Genomic DNA, 14,304 nt, shown 5'->3' on the forward strand with positions numbered 1-14,304 from the left:
AAATACTTTAACAAATGGAATGTAAGAAAAAAAAAAGTTAGTTACGCATTAAAATTTTTTATCTGCTGGGACTAAAAGTTTCTGAATGTACGAAAAAAAGGTCTTTCTCAACAATTATACAGTAAAAACTTTGTTATTCAGAATCTTCACATTGGGAAAGCTCTAGAAATGGGAAATTTCAATATCTCCAAACACAAATGTTCAATGTAGCTTAGTGGTGCAGAGAAGACTTTGTTTATTTTCTTTCCTGCTGGCAAGCTTCAGTTGTTAGCCACCTGTATAGTGATTCTCATTCAAAATATTGTACTTTGAACATTAATGAGGTGATATAATTTTTCATGTACAATATTGTAAGGAAAACGCTTTGTAACCAGGATTTTTGCCTATCCAGCACTGCACAGGTCAGAACAGGTGCCAGATAATAAAGTTTTTACTGTAAATAGTTCTAGAAGGAAGAGAATTGGAGATGAAAAAATGTTTTTGGTAGTGCATGTAGGAACTTGTTCATGACGTACTTATAGAAAGTGAGAATCCTGATATAAACCACAGTGATAAAGTCATTCTATGAAGTTGTGATTTTAACAAGTACATGTTCTTTACTTTAAAAAATATGTTAACCTTGTTTCCAGATCTCCACAAGATATTATAAACAACTGGCTGTATCAGAAATAATATAAAAAACACTACAAAGTGATATAACACTTACTGGAGTTTCTGGGTTAATAGGAAAAGACTCATTCACACTAACCCCCAGCCCAGGAACTGTAACTTCTCCTGGAATGGACCAGGTGGAATGAAGAGCTTTGCGAACCTTCTTGTTTGGAAAAAAGTTCTAGAAAACAAAATGCTTACAATTAGCAAAATTAACAGTTATTGTTTTAATCAACAAGTAACTAAAACTCACAATATAAGCAACTTTTTTAATCCTAAAAAGATTTTCAAGGACTCCTACCTTGTTTGAAATAATTGTGTAAAAAATTATCATTTTGTGTTCAAAGATGGGCTTAAATGAACAAAAAGAGTTTAAGTGATACAAAGTAGAATAATGCAGAATGATTTATATGTACGATCTTCTAGAAATAAATCTTTGATTGTGGTTGTAAAACCAGAATATTGAGATGAATTAAATGAACATCGCACCACTTGGAAATATTATTTACTACTTTGATTTAGAGCATATTTATATATCTGCAACTACATTAACTCAGTTCGATTAGAGCCAAGTATACATTTGTTTGAATGTAGACATTGCTTCTTACAGACCAAGATAAAATATATAAAATTACGTCTACAAAATTTTCTGCAATTCATAAAACAACAGAAATATCTTTTCAGAGTGTATTACATGGATGAAATGAATACTTTACTTTTAATGAAAAAATCTTCAAGGAGACAAATCTTCCCACTAACCTCTTTATTTCCTTTCCTTTTGACCGTACCATAGCCACTGTCATGAAGTGAGTAACTGGATAAAGGTACTGCTGACAGTTCATCATAATTAGACTTGGTGTTGATAGTAAATGACTCTTGCTTAATCAGTTCATGGATATCTTCAAGTTGCTGAGATGGTGAATGAGGCTGGCACAAGATAACATATAAAAGATGAGAACAAAAAAATTTTTACCCTTTACTAAAAACAAAGCCAACATAGTACAAACAATGCATATCAACCTAATTTAATTTATACTCTAAAAATAAGTTTACAGTTATTTTAATTAATTTTTCAATGGTTTTTTCAAACTTCTGTTACTCGCAATCAATGAATCAAAGAGCAAACACTTTAACTGTACATTAACTGAGCCAGATTTATTTTATAAAAGGTTTTGTTCAAAACCAACAATAATTTCTGAAGCAAAAGCCCAAGTACAATGGCATTTAAACACAGTACATACTGAAAGTAAATAAAAACATTTATCATACAGTTGTTAAAATAAGGTGAACTGAAGAATATTTTTATACAAAAACCTTCTCACAAAATAAGGCATTTGGCAAAAGAAACAGTGACCAACTTGAAACTGCTTTTTTTTTTTATACAAAAGTAATCAGATAATTTCATCACATTGAAAAATATCAAAATGATAATATTCACTTAAAACTCAGTAGAACTAAATTGAACAAATTATGCACATTAGAACATTTGGAACGCTTCAACTCTCACAGTAGAATTGTTTTAATATTTCACCTAATAATCGTTGGCCATAATAAACTATATATAAATTAAAATTCCTTTTTTAAACAACACATAAAACTTCACCTTAAAAGAACCTTACACTGAGAAAAACAGTAGGAAAATATATAACCACTTAGAATATTACATCATTATAGAGCTAATCTCAACAAATGTTTCTTCCAAAACAGACTAAATGTATAGAATTTTAAAAATATTCAGTAACATACTGTGTGCTTCAGAGGTCCGCTTTTCTTTTCTATCTCTGCTAAAGCATCTTTAAAAGGGGTTGGAGTATGGGGATTAGATTCTGCTAATGATCGGCTCATCTTAGGAGTTTGAAGACTGCTATAAGTTAAAAGTTTATAAAGAACATAAGAGAATTTTGGGCAATAACAGTTTTTAAAACAAATATTTCTAGCTTAGATTAAATAAAATGCACAACATTACTTGACTACATATGTGTAAATTTCTGAAATAATATTATCGGTCACAAAATAAGACAATACAAGTAATTTAACACTCATTCCAATATCTATAACTGCTTTCATCACATTTACGAATTTTTTCTATGTTTCTTAGGTTTAGGACAGTAAACATGTTTCATCTTTTTTATTTGTTGCACATTCATGACAGCCATTAAACACATCTATGAAAAATGATGCCATGTTAACTAAAAGCTTTGTGATTTGGGTGACCCTCACAGTTTCACAAAAGAATGGTGCAGGGAAAAAATGTTAACATATGAAAAAAAGAGTATGACATTCAACAAAAACTGTGATATATAATTTTTGGAATAAATAAAATCCTCTTATAAAAAAAACAGTTGATGAAATCTTTCGCCTTGCAATAAGCTTAAATTTGTTTATTCTTTTATTGAATGAATTTTTTTAAGCAACATTTTACAACTAAAGAGGATGAACAAAATCAAATTGTATTGAAATTACTTTCAATATCACAACTGAAATGTGGTTCTAACAACCTTTAAATATTTGTAAATGCTAAAAATAATTTAGATAAAGCATTTGAAAAATCATGTGAAGGATGAAATGTCAAGCATAATACTGGCTTGTAAATGTCTGATTTATAAACCAAGTAGTCTATGACCTTAACCTTTTACTCTTTAAGATGGTAAAATCTTTTATTTTATACAGCCAGAGACAGATAGAATATGCAATAAGTTAGAAACAAATAATAAAAATGATTGAATGTGTTAAGAACTATTGCTATTTGCACTGGATCTTCAGCCAGATAAACCAGACTAAGCCAGTCTTTGAGCACACTTATTAGGAGATTACTGGTGATTGAGATATTTAACAATGGATAAATTGCAAAAGGAATATAAAACAATTACAAAAAGACATCATATAGCATGAAGTGATTTTTTGGGTAAATAAAACAAAATAAATACCGTACAACAAATAGATTTTTACCTTCCTGCTTGTTCTTGAGGAGTCTGAGGAAGAAGGTAATCTTGTAGAAGTGCTACATGGAAAGATCTATTGCCAAGTGGTGTAGATGTCAGATTCGCACCAAGAGAAAGGTTGGGACTGTTCAAGAACTGAACAAAATTCTAGAGTTCAATAAATCAGTTATATTCATTTTATTTCAGTATTCCACTAACAGTGTATTCCATAACTAAGGGTTTTATACATGAATTATGGGGCGTGGGGGTGGTGGGTTTGTTAAAAAAAATTTACTGGAAACTCCTAGCAAGTTTTAAGAATACTAATTAAGTGCAAGTTTTATCAATGTGCTGAATTCAATCGTTTTAAATGAAAACAAAACTGAAAAGTATTTTATCTATTGCCTTATTTTTTACTTTTTTTCATAAATGTATTATTACTCAATTCAGTATAATTGAAAAGCAAAATAACTTTTGCTAGAAGTATTTGGTAGTTAACTGGAAGTTTTACCGTTAATGTGGGAATATTGTTAAATCCTGATGCCTTTTCATGTTAAATGAAACCTTGTAACAGTTAAAACTGCATAATAATAAAAATTTAAAGCAAACAAATTAGATTTGCAAATGTACATTTGTTGTTATGTTAAACCTGCATAAAAGTTTTTCTTCATTACCCATTCAAGCCATTTCCAAGCAAAATTAGATAAGATTTTAACCAAATAACCCTACAAAAACCTGCCTAGTATCCTCAACTTAAACAAATCTCATAAACGACCATCATGCCCATCTATCAAATCATTGATGATGATGATGATGTAAACAACTTCTATCAGGCTAAAATAACAAGTCATTGTTAATATAAATATACCTACCACTTTACAAAGTTTATCCATACAAATAGTGTCTCTCATTACAATTTTATGCTTGTATTTTTCATATTCACAAACCTGGGATGGTGAAAAAGGAAGTTGTTTGATAGGAGTTTCCTCAGTTGGCGTATTGATCATAACAGTTGACATGGTAGTTGGAAAAGAAGGGGATATTGTCTGGTTTCCCATCGAAAATTGTGAAGAGGACCTTTCATACAACTCTGATGAGAAGATGGTCTGGAAGCCCAGTGAGGGTGGTTTGGCATCGATCAGTGAGGAAGACACAGCCCCAGAAGAAATGTTCCAGTCCTGTAAAGTTGGCCCTGTTGTAGAAGATTCACCTAACTGTGACTGCTGCATAGTCATAGCAAATGTTGGCTGAGATATATTTGACTCTGAGCCTATGTGTGATGACAGATACTGAGAATATTCCCCCAATATACTTAGCTGACTGTTTATTTGATGGTGCTGAATCGGTTGTTAAAGATAGCAGTATAACTGTATTTGTTGTTACACTGTCTTCTCATTTCATCCAATATTCTAATATATAATAAGATACTTTTTTTATTTTTACAGGATTTAGTAGTTATAGTTAATTATACAAGCAATTTTAATGTCAGTTTAAACTGACAATTAGCAGGATAAATTTGTGTGCACTGAACTAAAATTCTTAATAAATTAAAGGATACCATTTTCCTTCTTTTACCTCTGCGCAAGATAGGTGGAGTAACTTGTTTTGCTGTGCTAGAAAGAGCTGTTGTAATAAGTCTTTCTATTTCATTTTGGTCTACTTCTGCATTATGGTTGTACTCTACACAAAATAAATATATCAACCATCAACCAAAAGCTTAGTTGCTGATAATCATTTATTACCAATCCAGTTCCCCAGTACTTAAAACAAAACGTCTATAAGATATTCATTACGAATTCATTTTCATATAACATTCTTGTATGTAGAATTAACAAGGGAGAAAAATATTACTCTTAAATATTTGATAGAAATGGACAATCACAAGAATTTGTTTCAGTTTTAAAAATGTTATCTTAGCTGTCCCCTATTTTGAACTGACAGACCAGAGGGAAGGCAGCTAGTCAACAGCATCCACTGCCAACTCTTGAGCTACTCATGCCTGACTGAAGATTAGGATTTGACTATTACAGAACACCCACAGCCACAAAGCGTTGAGCACAATTTTACAGATGGACCATGAGCCATAAACCCTAGAATCATATGAGTGAGCTAGCCACTTGGCCACATCCAGCCTCAATCATGAGAAAAATTAAGTTCAAAAAGGAATTCATGCAAGAACAAGTGAATATAAATAGTGTATTGGAAATTTTTAATACCATAATCTCTTTTTAAGCACTCACAAATTTCTAAAATCCATCAGGTATCCAATTTCTAAAATAGTCCCACAAAACTTGGAAGGTATATAGGATAAGATTCAGTACGTGCATTGTATTATACATATATACACACACATACATAGCTTAAGGCCAACAAGGAACCTGTTGGTCCATCTAGGCCATCCCATCCTCTCAAATAAACATTAAAAACAAACATTCAAATGCTTAAGTATTCTCTTAAATTCTTTTAAACTTACAGATTCCAAAGCATCTGAACGCAGCCACTCTGTTAGAAAAATAAAGTTGTCTTAGATGAAGATAACTCCTACCCTGAAAAAAAATTTATATTTATGTCCCCTAGCCCTACCATTCTCATTATCAACACTATCAATTCCCTTAACAATCCTAAACAACTCAATAAAGATCCCATCTAATTCTTCTTTTTTCAAGTATTTAGCAGAAATATCAAACTCAGAGATCTATTATTAATATATCATGTTCATTCTACTTCAGAAATGAACAAACAGTTCTCTCAGTCAGTCACATGTGAATGCTTCGAACACCTAAATTTTTGAGTCTTGTTACTGATTTAATAAAGAAACATTGTCTTTGATTTTTGGCTTTTGATACATGTGTATGTTCAGGAAAGTTAGTTAAAATACAGAACATTTTTTGTCACTTGAAAAAAATAGCATACATTTAAAAGTTACCAAAAATGATATAAAAGACAAAAAAAGATTAGACACTGCTATTAAATAGAATCAGTTATAAACTATTAATTATTGCTAACCAAATGTGTCATGTTGCAGTATATAAAACTTGACTCAGGAAGACAGTTTGAAAAGCAGTTATTTTACCCACCTATATCGTAATCGTACATTAGAAACTGTAAAATGAAAACAAATGAAATATTTTAGTTTTAAAGAAATGCAATAGCTGAATGTATAGAATGTTTATAATAATAGCCATAACTAAAAAACACCACCTTATCTAATCACAATTTCACAATCAAAGATAAACTTCAGAATATTTAAAAACACCTGAAACACTGTAAAGTAATGCTCTATGTTTGAGGTATTTGACAAGAGGATTTTAAAACCAAATTTAAAAACAGACAATCATTAGAAAAAAATTATTGTAGTATAATGAAATCCTCAGTCACTTACACACACACACACAAACTTACTATTCTTACCATTAGGTTCTTTTTTCTGGAGACTTGTAAATTTAGTTGGTGTGATACTTGGTATAACATTGGTTCCATTAAGAAGGTCAAGGGTACTAAGTCCATCAAAGCCGCCAGCATCAGGTGTCTTCCCTGCAGCATCTTCAAGTTCTTCCATATCAAACTCTCTATTGGCCCAAATGATCATTGTTAGTAGACTGAAGCATTAAAATTCAGTTTTGAGTAAAGGTCAGAAAGTATCAAATACGACAAACAACAACTTCCAGCTTCAATATTTCTGAAAATATTGAATATTTAACTTACAAAGCATTTGATGAAATATTAGAAAATTGGATAATTGTTATTAAAAAAGTAACACTTTAAGCCACAACGCTTTTTTTTTTAATAAGAATATGCACTGAGGTACAGTGCACGACTTCTTGAAATAATCTATTTTCAAAAAAATTATGCATCAATAGAAATAGCTTTCACTTAAACAAGTGAATGCTTGAAACTTGAAACATTAGGTCATAAATTCTTACCACAAGAATATGAAACTGTAAATAACCAGTACTGATAGAGGTAATTATAACCAGAAACAAAAGAGACCATTGTAACAAAAATAAGTAGAAGTAAGTGTAACTATAACCAGTACTAAGTTAATTGAAATGGCCACAACAGGTAGGATTTTCCCCCTAACTTTCTTCTCAAAAGTTGGGAGTTCTGAATTGTGCAAGTCCAAACCTACACTTGTTAAAGCACGTAAAATTGCTTTGCTTTAATTTTTGTAAGCTAACGATGAAAAAATATTTCTCGTACTGTCATCTATTAAAGATTAGTCTCGCATGCACTTGCAGCCGGAGTAAAAACTGCACATTGTAAATGTATGCTAATTAGCTAACGTAAAGTTTATTATGACTATGTCCATAGCCAATTTTAATCTGGAATATTTTATGTTTTGAAAAAGAATGCCAAAATAGTGAATGTTATGCTTTATAAAAAAAAAAGATAAAAATTGTGATGTTTAAAGCAGTATATGGCCCAATGTTTCATAAAGATTAGTATATTTTGTTAATCACTGCAATCATAAACATTTTGTAATTTTTTTGGCCCCAGAATTAACTGGAACTAACAGTTTTATTAAAAAGTGTAACATAAATGGAGTTGTGTGGTAAACTAGTTATATCTGCCTCAAATTCAAGCCAATCAATCTCAGCTTTTATTTTAAAAACAAGCATGTTTCTTCATTTTACTTTATTCTTATGCAGTTACCAATATAATTTATTTTACACTCAAGTATTATCTCAGTGGTCTCTTAAATAACTGAAATGGTTAAAATCCACAATCCACTACAGAAACCTCGCACCTTAGTGACACAAGCATTTTGTTTGAGCTCAAAGTAACATAATGATCAACTAATTCTTCACTAGCTCCACATGCTCATAACCCAAGTAATGCTAACTTAACTAACATGAATAATGATGCAATGTTGCTTTCACACAGCCAATTAATTAAGTCATTATCTGTCCTTAACGCTTGCCTGGAGAATCCAAAAGTTTCTGCCTCATACTAAGTTCTTTGATTCATGAAATGCAATTACACATGGCAGTGAAATCAATAATAGAACAAATATACAAGTTTCATTAATATCTGTCTCAACATGATATTATTTAAAGAGGTGTTCGGTAAAATGTTGAACACATTAGAAATTTAGATCTACACTTAAATATTTTATTATTAGGTTCACGGTCAGCACTTGACCTGTTGACCACACAGTTACTCTGTACTAAAAGAGAAATGCTTTTTTTCTGACATTTGAAAATTTCTGAATAAAATGTATTTTCAATTTTAATCCTCTAGAACTTTTTCAGGACTCTTGATTAATTGTTATTATTTCAAGTACTTTCCAGGTCTGGAAAATAAATTTACAAATTTTCAAGAATTTCTACACTTTTCCAGGTTGGATACTTAAAATCACAAAGACACACTGCATACTTCACAAATGTACGAGACAGTTTTTACAAACTTGTTGAATCAAATGGTACAATTACATTTTAAAACTTATGAAAGTATTTACTACTGAGCTGAACAACAAAATTAAAACTTAAAATATAAATTTTATTTTTAACATCAAATGAGAATCTGTTAACTCAGCCAAATGATTTTAAGTAGTATATTCAATATTATAACTAAAACTAATCTCATGCAATGGCTGCACCTTTCATAGTGTAGGAAAACAGCATAGTCACCAAGTTCAAAGCTTATTTTTTGGAGACCACTCAATTCACTTCAGAAATATTAGTTCAAAGGCAACATTTTAGCTAACTTTTTTTTATTAATTTTATTAATGTGCTTAAAATTTTTTTTCAGAAGCTAAAACAAATATTTTAAACATCTTGTACTTCTATAAAATTTAACCATAAGGTTACTCAATAAATATATTTAAAACAGTTTTTAACAATATTTTTTTCAATATGCAATATAAGCACACTAAAAAAAAATCACAGTACATACAGTATTAATTCCAAGCATCCAAATGAATCAATTAACACCCACTTTTTTGTAACTTAATGAAAAACCCTAAATCCAAGAACTTTTTGGAAAGTGGTCCTTCTGCATGGGTAAATGACAATTGTGTAATGTGTTATTGTGAAATACAAGCTATAACAAGTTTATGACATCAGTGCAAGTGGTCATATGAATTAGCCAATGGGAAGGAATAAACAGACATGTGCATATGTTATACTATAGTGAGAATAACATTCATGTATAAGTGATATGTTTCAGAAGGGAAATAAATGTGGTAAGAGTCAAACAGCTAAAACTTGGCTAAGTATATGCAAAATACAAGTAAAAAAACAAGAGTATATTACAAATATGTCAACTGTAAAAAATATATATATTATATATGATAAGAATATCTAAACAAACTAATAAAATTAGCCTATACACAAGACTTACTTTAGAGGTGAAAATAAAATTCTCATGTAATCTGGAGAATTAATTTCTTCTGATTTTAGATTTTGTATAGAAGTTTTTCCATTAGAATTTTGAATGCTCTGAAATTCTTCTAAGTGCCACCTTTCAACTGACTGCTGGGGGTATGAACAATAGTCCCTTCTATCTAAATTGTCTCCATGATGATAAATGGGTTGACAACTGGTGCTTGACTCTAAGAGAACATAATGCAATAAAAATAAATCAAACAACCATAATCAATTATCATTAGGATTCATAAAATAAACCAGTCTTAATGATATAACAAGTGTGCAAATTCATATTAAAAATTGGTAACACTTAGAATACTAAATAATCATGCTGCTAAAACTACGTTGAGAAGTTATACACAATTTGCAAGCCTTGATATATATATATTTTAAGGATACAATTAGAGAGATCATAATGAATCAATCTTTGAATACCTGCTTTATAAATGGAGTACTTTACTAAAATTATAAAATACAAACATTCTATTACTATTGAACTGAAAGATCACAATAATGAGCTATCAATAACATAACTGATATACATGTATATAAGTACTGGTGCTTTTTGTTTTGTTTCTGTGAGTCACCTTTACACTGGATTGAACGTACAATTATTATATCACAGTTAAAAATTGAAGACAACTGAAGAAAATACCAGGTTTAAAATCTAACATTTTCTATGTAACACCTTTACTGACAATCGTAAAATAAAAAATCAAACTTGTTTCAATTTATCCTTCATACAACTCAGGTATTGCCATTATTTTACTGAATTACAGAATTCTTAAGAAACAGAGTTTATTGTAATGGGGGGGGGGGCAATTTGAAATCATACACAATAATAAACATACTTCCTTGCAAGTTAGAACTGTTCGATTGATGGAAACAATGCATATCACTCGGGAATTCTGACTTCACTCGATTAGAAGCCTGTTTCAGAACAAAGAAGAAGGTGTAAATCTTGCACAGTGATGAAAATATCCTTAAATAAGATAATATTACATACTATTTATTGTACAATTGCATTAATCAAAAATAATTTCTTAATAACTCAGTATACAGCAGGAAATCCATTCCTCTGCTCTAATTTCATGAAACATTTTAATTTCTAATACAAACCAACAGTGATGAATTAATGGTTTAAGGAAAACTTGACAGCAAAACTTAAATTAAAAAAAATGATTTGAGGTGTTTTTAAAAAAGTGGATAAAATATCATGAAATGTTCAGTTAAATTTTGCCAAAGTATTTAGGAAGTTGTGAGGAAAACTAAATATAGATTTCAAGTCTAAAAAATAATTAAGCATCACTCCATTCTTTGAAAAGATGTTTTTAAATGTTTATAGTCTACAAACAATTAAGTAGTTAATTATCTTATGGGCAGCTAGACTACATTAAATTTTATCATACCTCAACTCATCTCAACAAAACAGTAACAAGATCTCTTCAATAAAAAATTGTACACTTCTGTCATTTTTGTGACTAAGTTACCGTTTTTAAACTAGCTACAAGGAAAACCTAGCAAGCACAAGTGAATGCATTAGCTCCATTCTATGGTATTTTTAAAGCATTAATATTAATATGCAAAAGTCGTAAAATACAATAACACTGTCAAACATTTTATGATTTGGAACAAGGTCTGATTTTTGCCTTTTCCTTATTCTGTTTGCTAATGTCCCTTAAAAGAATGCAAATAGATATATCTATCTGGGCAAAACAAAATTAACTACCACCTTTTGAACATCTTGAATGTTTGTATTTTCATTACAGATGTTCCTTATGTACTGAGAATCATGTTTAGTAGCTTCAGCTTTTTCATATTTCTTCTTAAGAGTTGAATTCCAATGATTTTTTATGGCATTATCAGTCCTGTAAATAAACATATAGTTGTGTAGATTATAACCTAATTTGAATTTCTTTGTTATTACTACAGAAAAGATTTAAGGACACAATTTTCTTTGCTTCGAATTAAGTTACTTACACAAAACCACTTTTTGTTTTAAATGAACAAAATTATGAAATTTTCCAATACTGGAATCACAACAAACTATCTGTACGATTTTAGATACATTTTGGTTAATAAATATACAGTTGTAATAACAGGAGGTAAAGTTATCTACACAAACTAAAGCTTACATTCACACAAATAATTTAAAAGTACACTTTTCTCATATAGAAACACATACATATATATATATAAACAAATAAATAAAAAATTCATGTCTTCATACTATGAACTCATGGAAACTAAAACTAACAGCAAAATTTTTAACCTTTTGGTTATTACATAGAGCTTTATTTAATATAGCATCTGATCTCTGTGCATTAGATGAAATGAGTTTATATGATAAAACATATAACAAAAACAAAATAGATCATGTTTCAAATACCTGTAGTAAAACGAGTGTACAAACACACCACCGAATGACCTAATGTCTCAACATACAAACTTATTTAAAAATGAAGTAAAGAAGAAGAGCACTTGTCTAATTGTGATCGTAAACCTTTTGGTTATTACATAGAGCTTTATTTAATATAGCATCTGATCTCTGTGCATTAGATGAAATGAGTTTATATGATAAAACATATAACAAAAACAAAATAGATCATGTTTCAAATACCTGTAGTAAAACGAGTGTACAAACACACCACCGAATGACCTAATGTCTCAACATACAAACTTATTTAAAAATGAAGTAAAGAAGAAGAGCACTTGTCTAATTGTGATCGTAAACTGACTCGTCTTAACAACATTAGGACACAAACTATGATTTAACAGTTATTAGGCAACTAACATGTTAAAATTCAAAATTATCTTTCATCATCGTATTATAAAGATGATCAATTATGTATGTTTTAGCATTCGTCACCCAGAGTTGGCTAGTTCAATTACCACAAAGTTTCTGTTTGGTGACTGGAAACTGTCTGATGGTGTACACGGGCTATTTTGTTTTTGGATATCTTTCAGAGAAGGGGGGATGAAAAAATTACCCTGAAATTTGGATTTACAGTTTTTATTTTTATAGACTTTTTATACTGAATTTAAAGACACAAGTACTTAATCAGTTAAATGAGTCAATTATTAAGTTACAAAAAGGAGGGTATGCAATTAGCATCTACTGAGGTTATTATGGTTTTAATAACAAAAGAAAGAAGTGGAACATTATCAAACATCGTCCTTCACACTATTTTTTGCTTCAAGGGGAAAGCAATTACAAAGAAGCATAGCAAGATACGTGTGGTAAGTACCCATACCCTGAGGTAACAAATAATGCAATTTTATGACTATCTATATCTTGTTTGTAATGAGCTAAGTGCAAGACACTGCATGAAATGTTGTTTTAAATCACTCTAAAGTAAAGATATTTTCTTTTCATAGTTACGAACAGTTATTTCTAATTTACCTAGAATATAGTGCAATACTTTGCAAAAGAAAAAATATGTAACTAACCAACTTATATTGCCAAATTTCAAAATCCAAAAACAATTCAGCAATATCTATTACCGTGTCAAGATGACGTTGGCAATAAATAAAGATACTGATTCTGTCATTACAGTTGAAATGTTATAATTAAAAGTGCAAAGTAATAAGGGAAAGTTTGTTTGGTGTAAAAAAAAAAACATCTTTTATAATCCATAAAATTATTTTGACTATGTAAATAATACCACAGGGAGAATGATGAATGGACTACACAATAAGACAAATGTGCAAGCTAAACAAATGTTTGTATAATTTACACAGGTATGAGACATGATACACCTTCTTATGCTTACTTGAGTTAAATTACATGTTTTCAAAAGAAAAATGTGTTTATGATGTTTGAACAATGCCAAGATTGAAACATAAGGAAATGTGGGCAAGTGTCTTGAAAGCATCTCCACTAAAAGTAAAACATTTGTTGCATTAAATAAAAAGCTGTTTATTTAATTCTAAAAAATGCCAAAGAACTTAAAAACTTTGTAGAATACTATATTTTCTAATTTTGGCATTACAGTTGTATGCTCACTCAATCAGTCAACATTAGTAACAACAGTAAAAAACTCACTCAACATAAGTAACAACAGCATAAAACACACTCACTCAACATAAGTAACAACAGTAAAAAACTCACTCACTCAACATAAGTAACAACAGTAAAAACTCACTCACTCAACATAAGTAACAACAGTAAAAACTACACTCACTCAACACAAGTAACAACAGCAAAAAACTCACTCACTCAACATAAGTAACAACAGTAAAAAACTCACTCACTCAACATAAGTAACAACAGTAAAAAACTCACTCACTCAACATAAGTAACAACAGTAAAAAACTCACTCACTCAACACAAGTAACAACAGCAAAAAACTCACTCACTCAAC

General features: G+C 30.0%; 1 protein-coding gene across 8 annotated transcripts in view; it reads right to left on the minus strand.

Annotated features, from left to right (window-relative positions):
- LOC106466528 (transcriptional activator Myb-like) overlaps positions 1 to 14,304 on the minus strand; it is a 57,446-nt gene that overhangs the window by 5,408 nt on the left and 37,734 nt on the right. For 7 of the 8 annotated variants that reach the window (XM_022394563.1, XM_022394565.1, XM_022394562.1 and 4 more), the window contains 10 exons: positions 11,673 to 11,808; positions 10,792 to 10,870; positions 9,915 to 10,125; positions 6,984 to 7,141; positions 5,131 to 5,252; positions 4,520 to 4,909; positions 3,601 to 3,740; positions 2,398 to 2,515; positions 1,411 to 1,578; positions 707 to 832 (listed from right to left, as the gene is read on the minus strand). In XM_022394563.1, the coding sequence (XP_022250271.1) occupies positions 707 to 832; positions 1,411 to 1,578; positions 2,398 to 2,515; positions 3,601 to 3,740; positions 4,520 to 4,909; positions 5,131 to 5,252; positions 6,984 to 7,141; positions 9,915 to 10,125; positions 10,792 to 10,870; positions 11,673 to 11,808 (1,648 nt within the window). The remainder of the gene's footprint in view (positions 1 to 706; positions 833 to 1,410; positions 1,579 to 2,397; positions 2,516 to 3,600; positions 3,741 to 4,519; positions 4,910 to 5,130; positions 5,253 to 6,983; positions 7,142 to 9,914; positions 10,126 to 10,791; positions 10,871 to 11,672; positions 11,809 to 14,304) is intronic. The other variant, XM_022394561.1, reaches the window with a different exon arrangement.

The sequence above is a fragment of the Limulus polyphemus genome, unplaced genomic scaffold (genome assembly GCF_000517525.1).
Source record: "Limulus polyphemus unplaced genomic scaffold, Limulus_polyphemus-2.1.2 Scaffold2290, whole genome shotgun sequence".
In the NCBI taxonomy this organism is placed as follows: domain Eukaryota; kingdom Metazoa; phylum Arthropoda; class Merostomata; order Xiphosura; family Limulidae; genus Limulus; species Limulus polyphemus.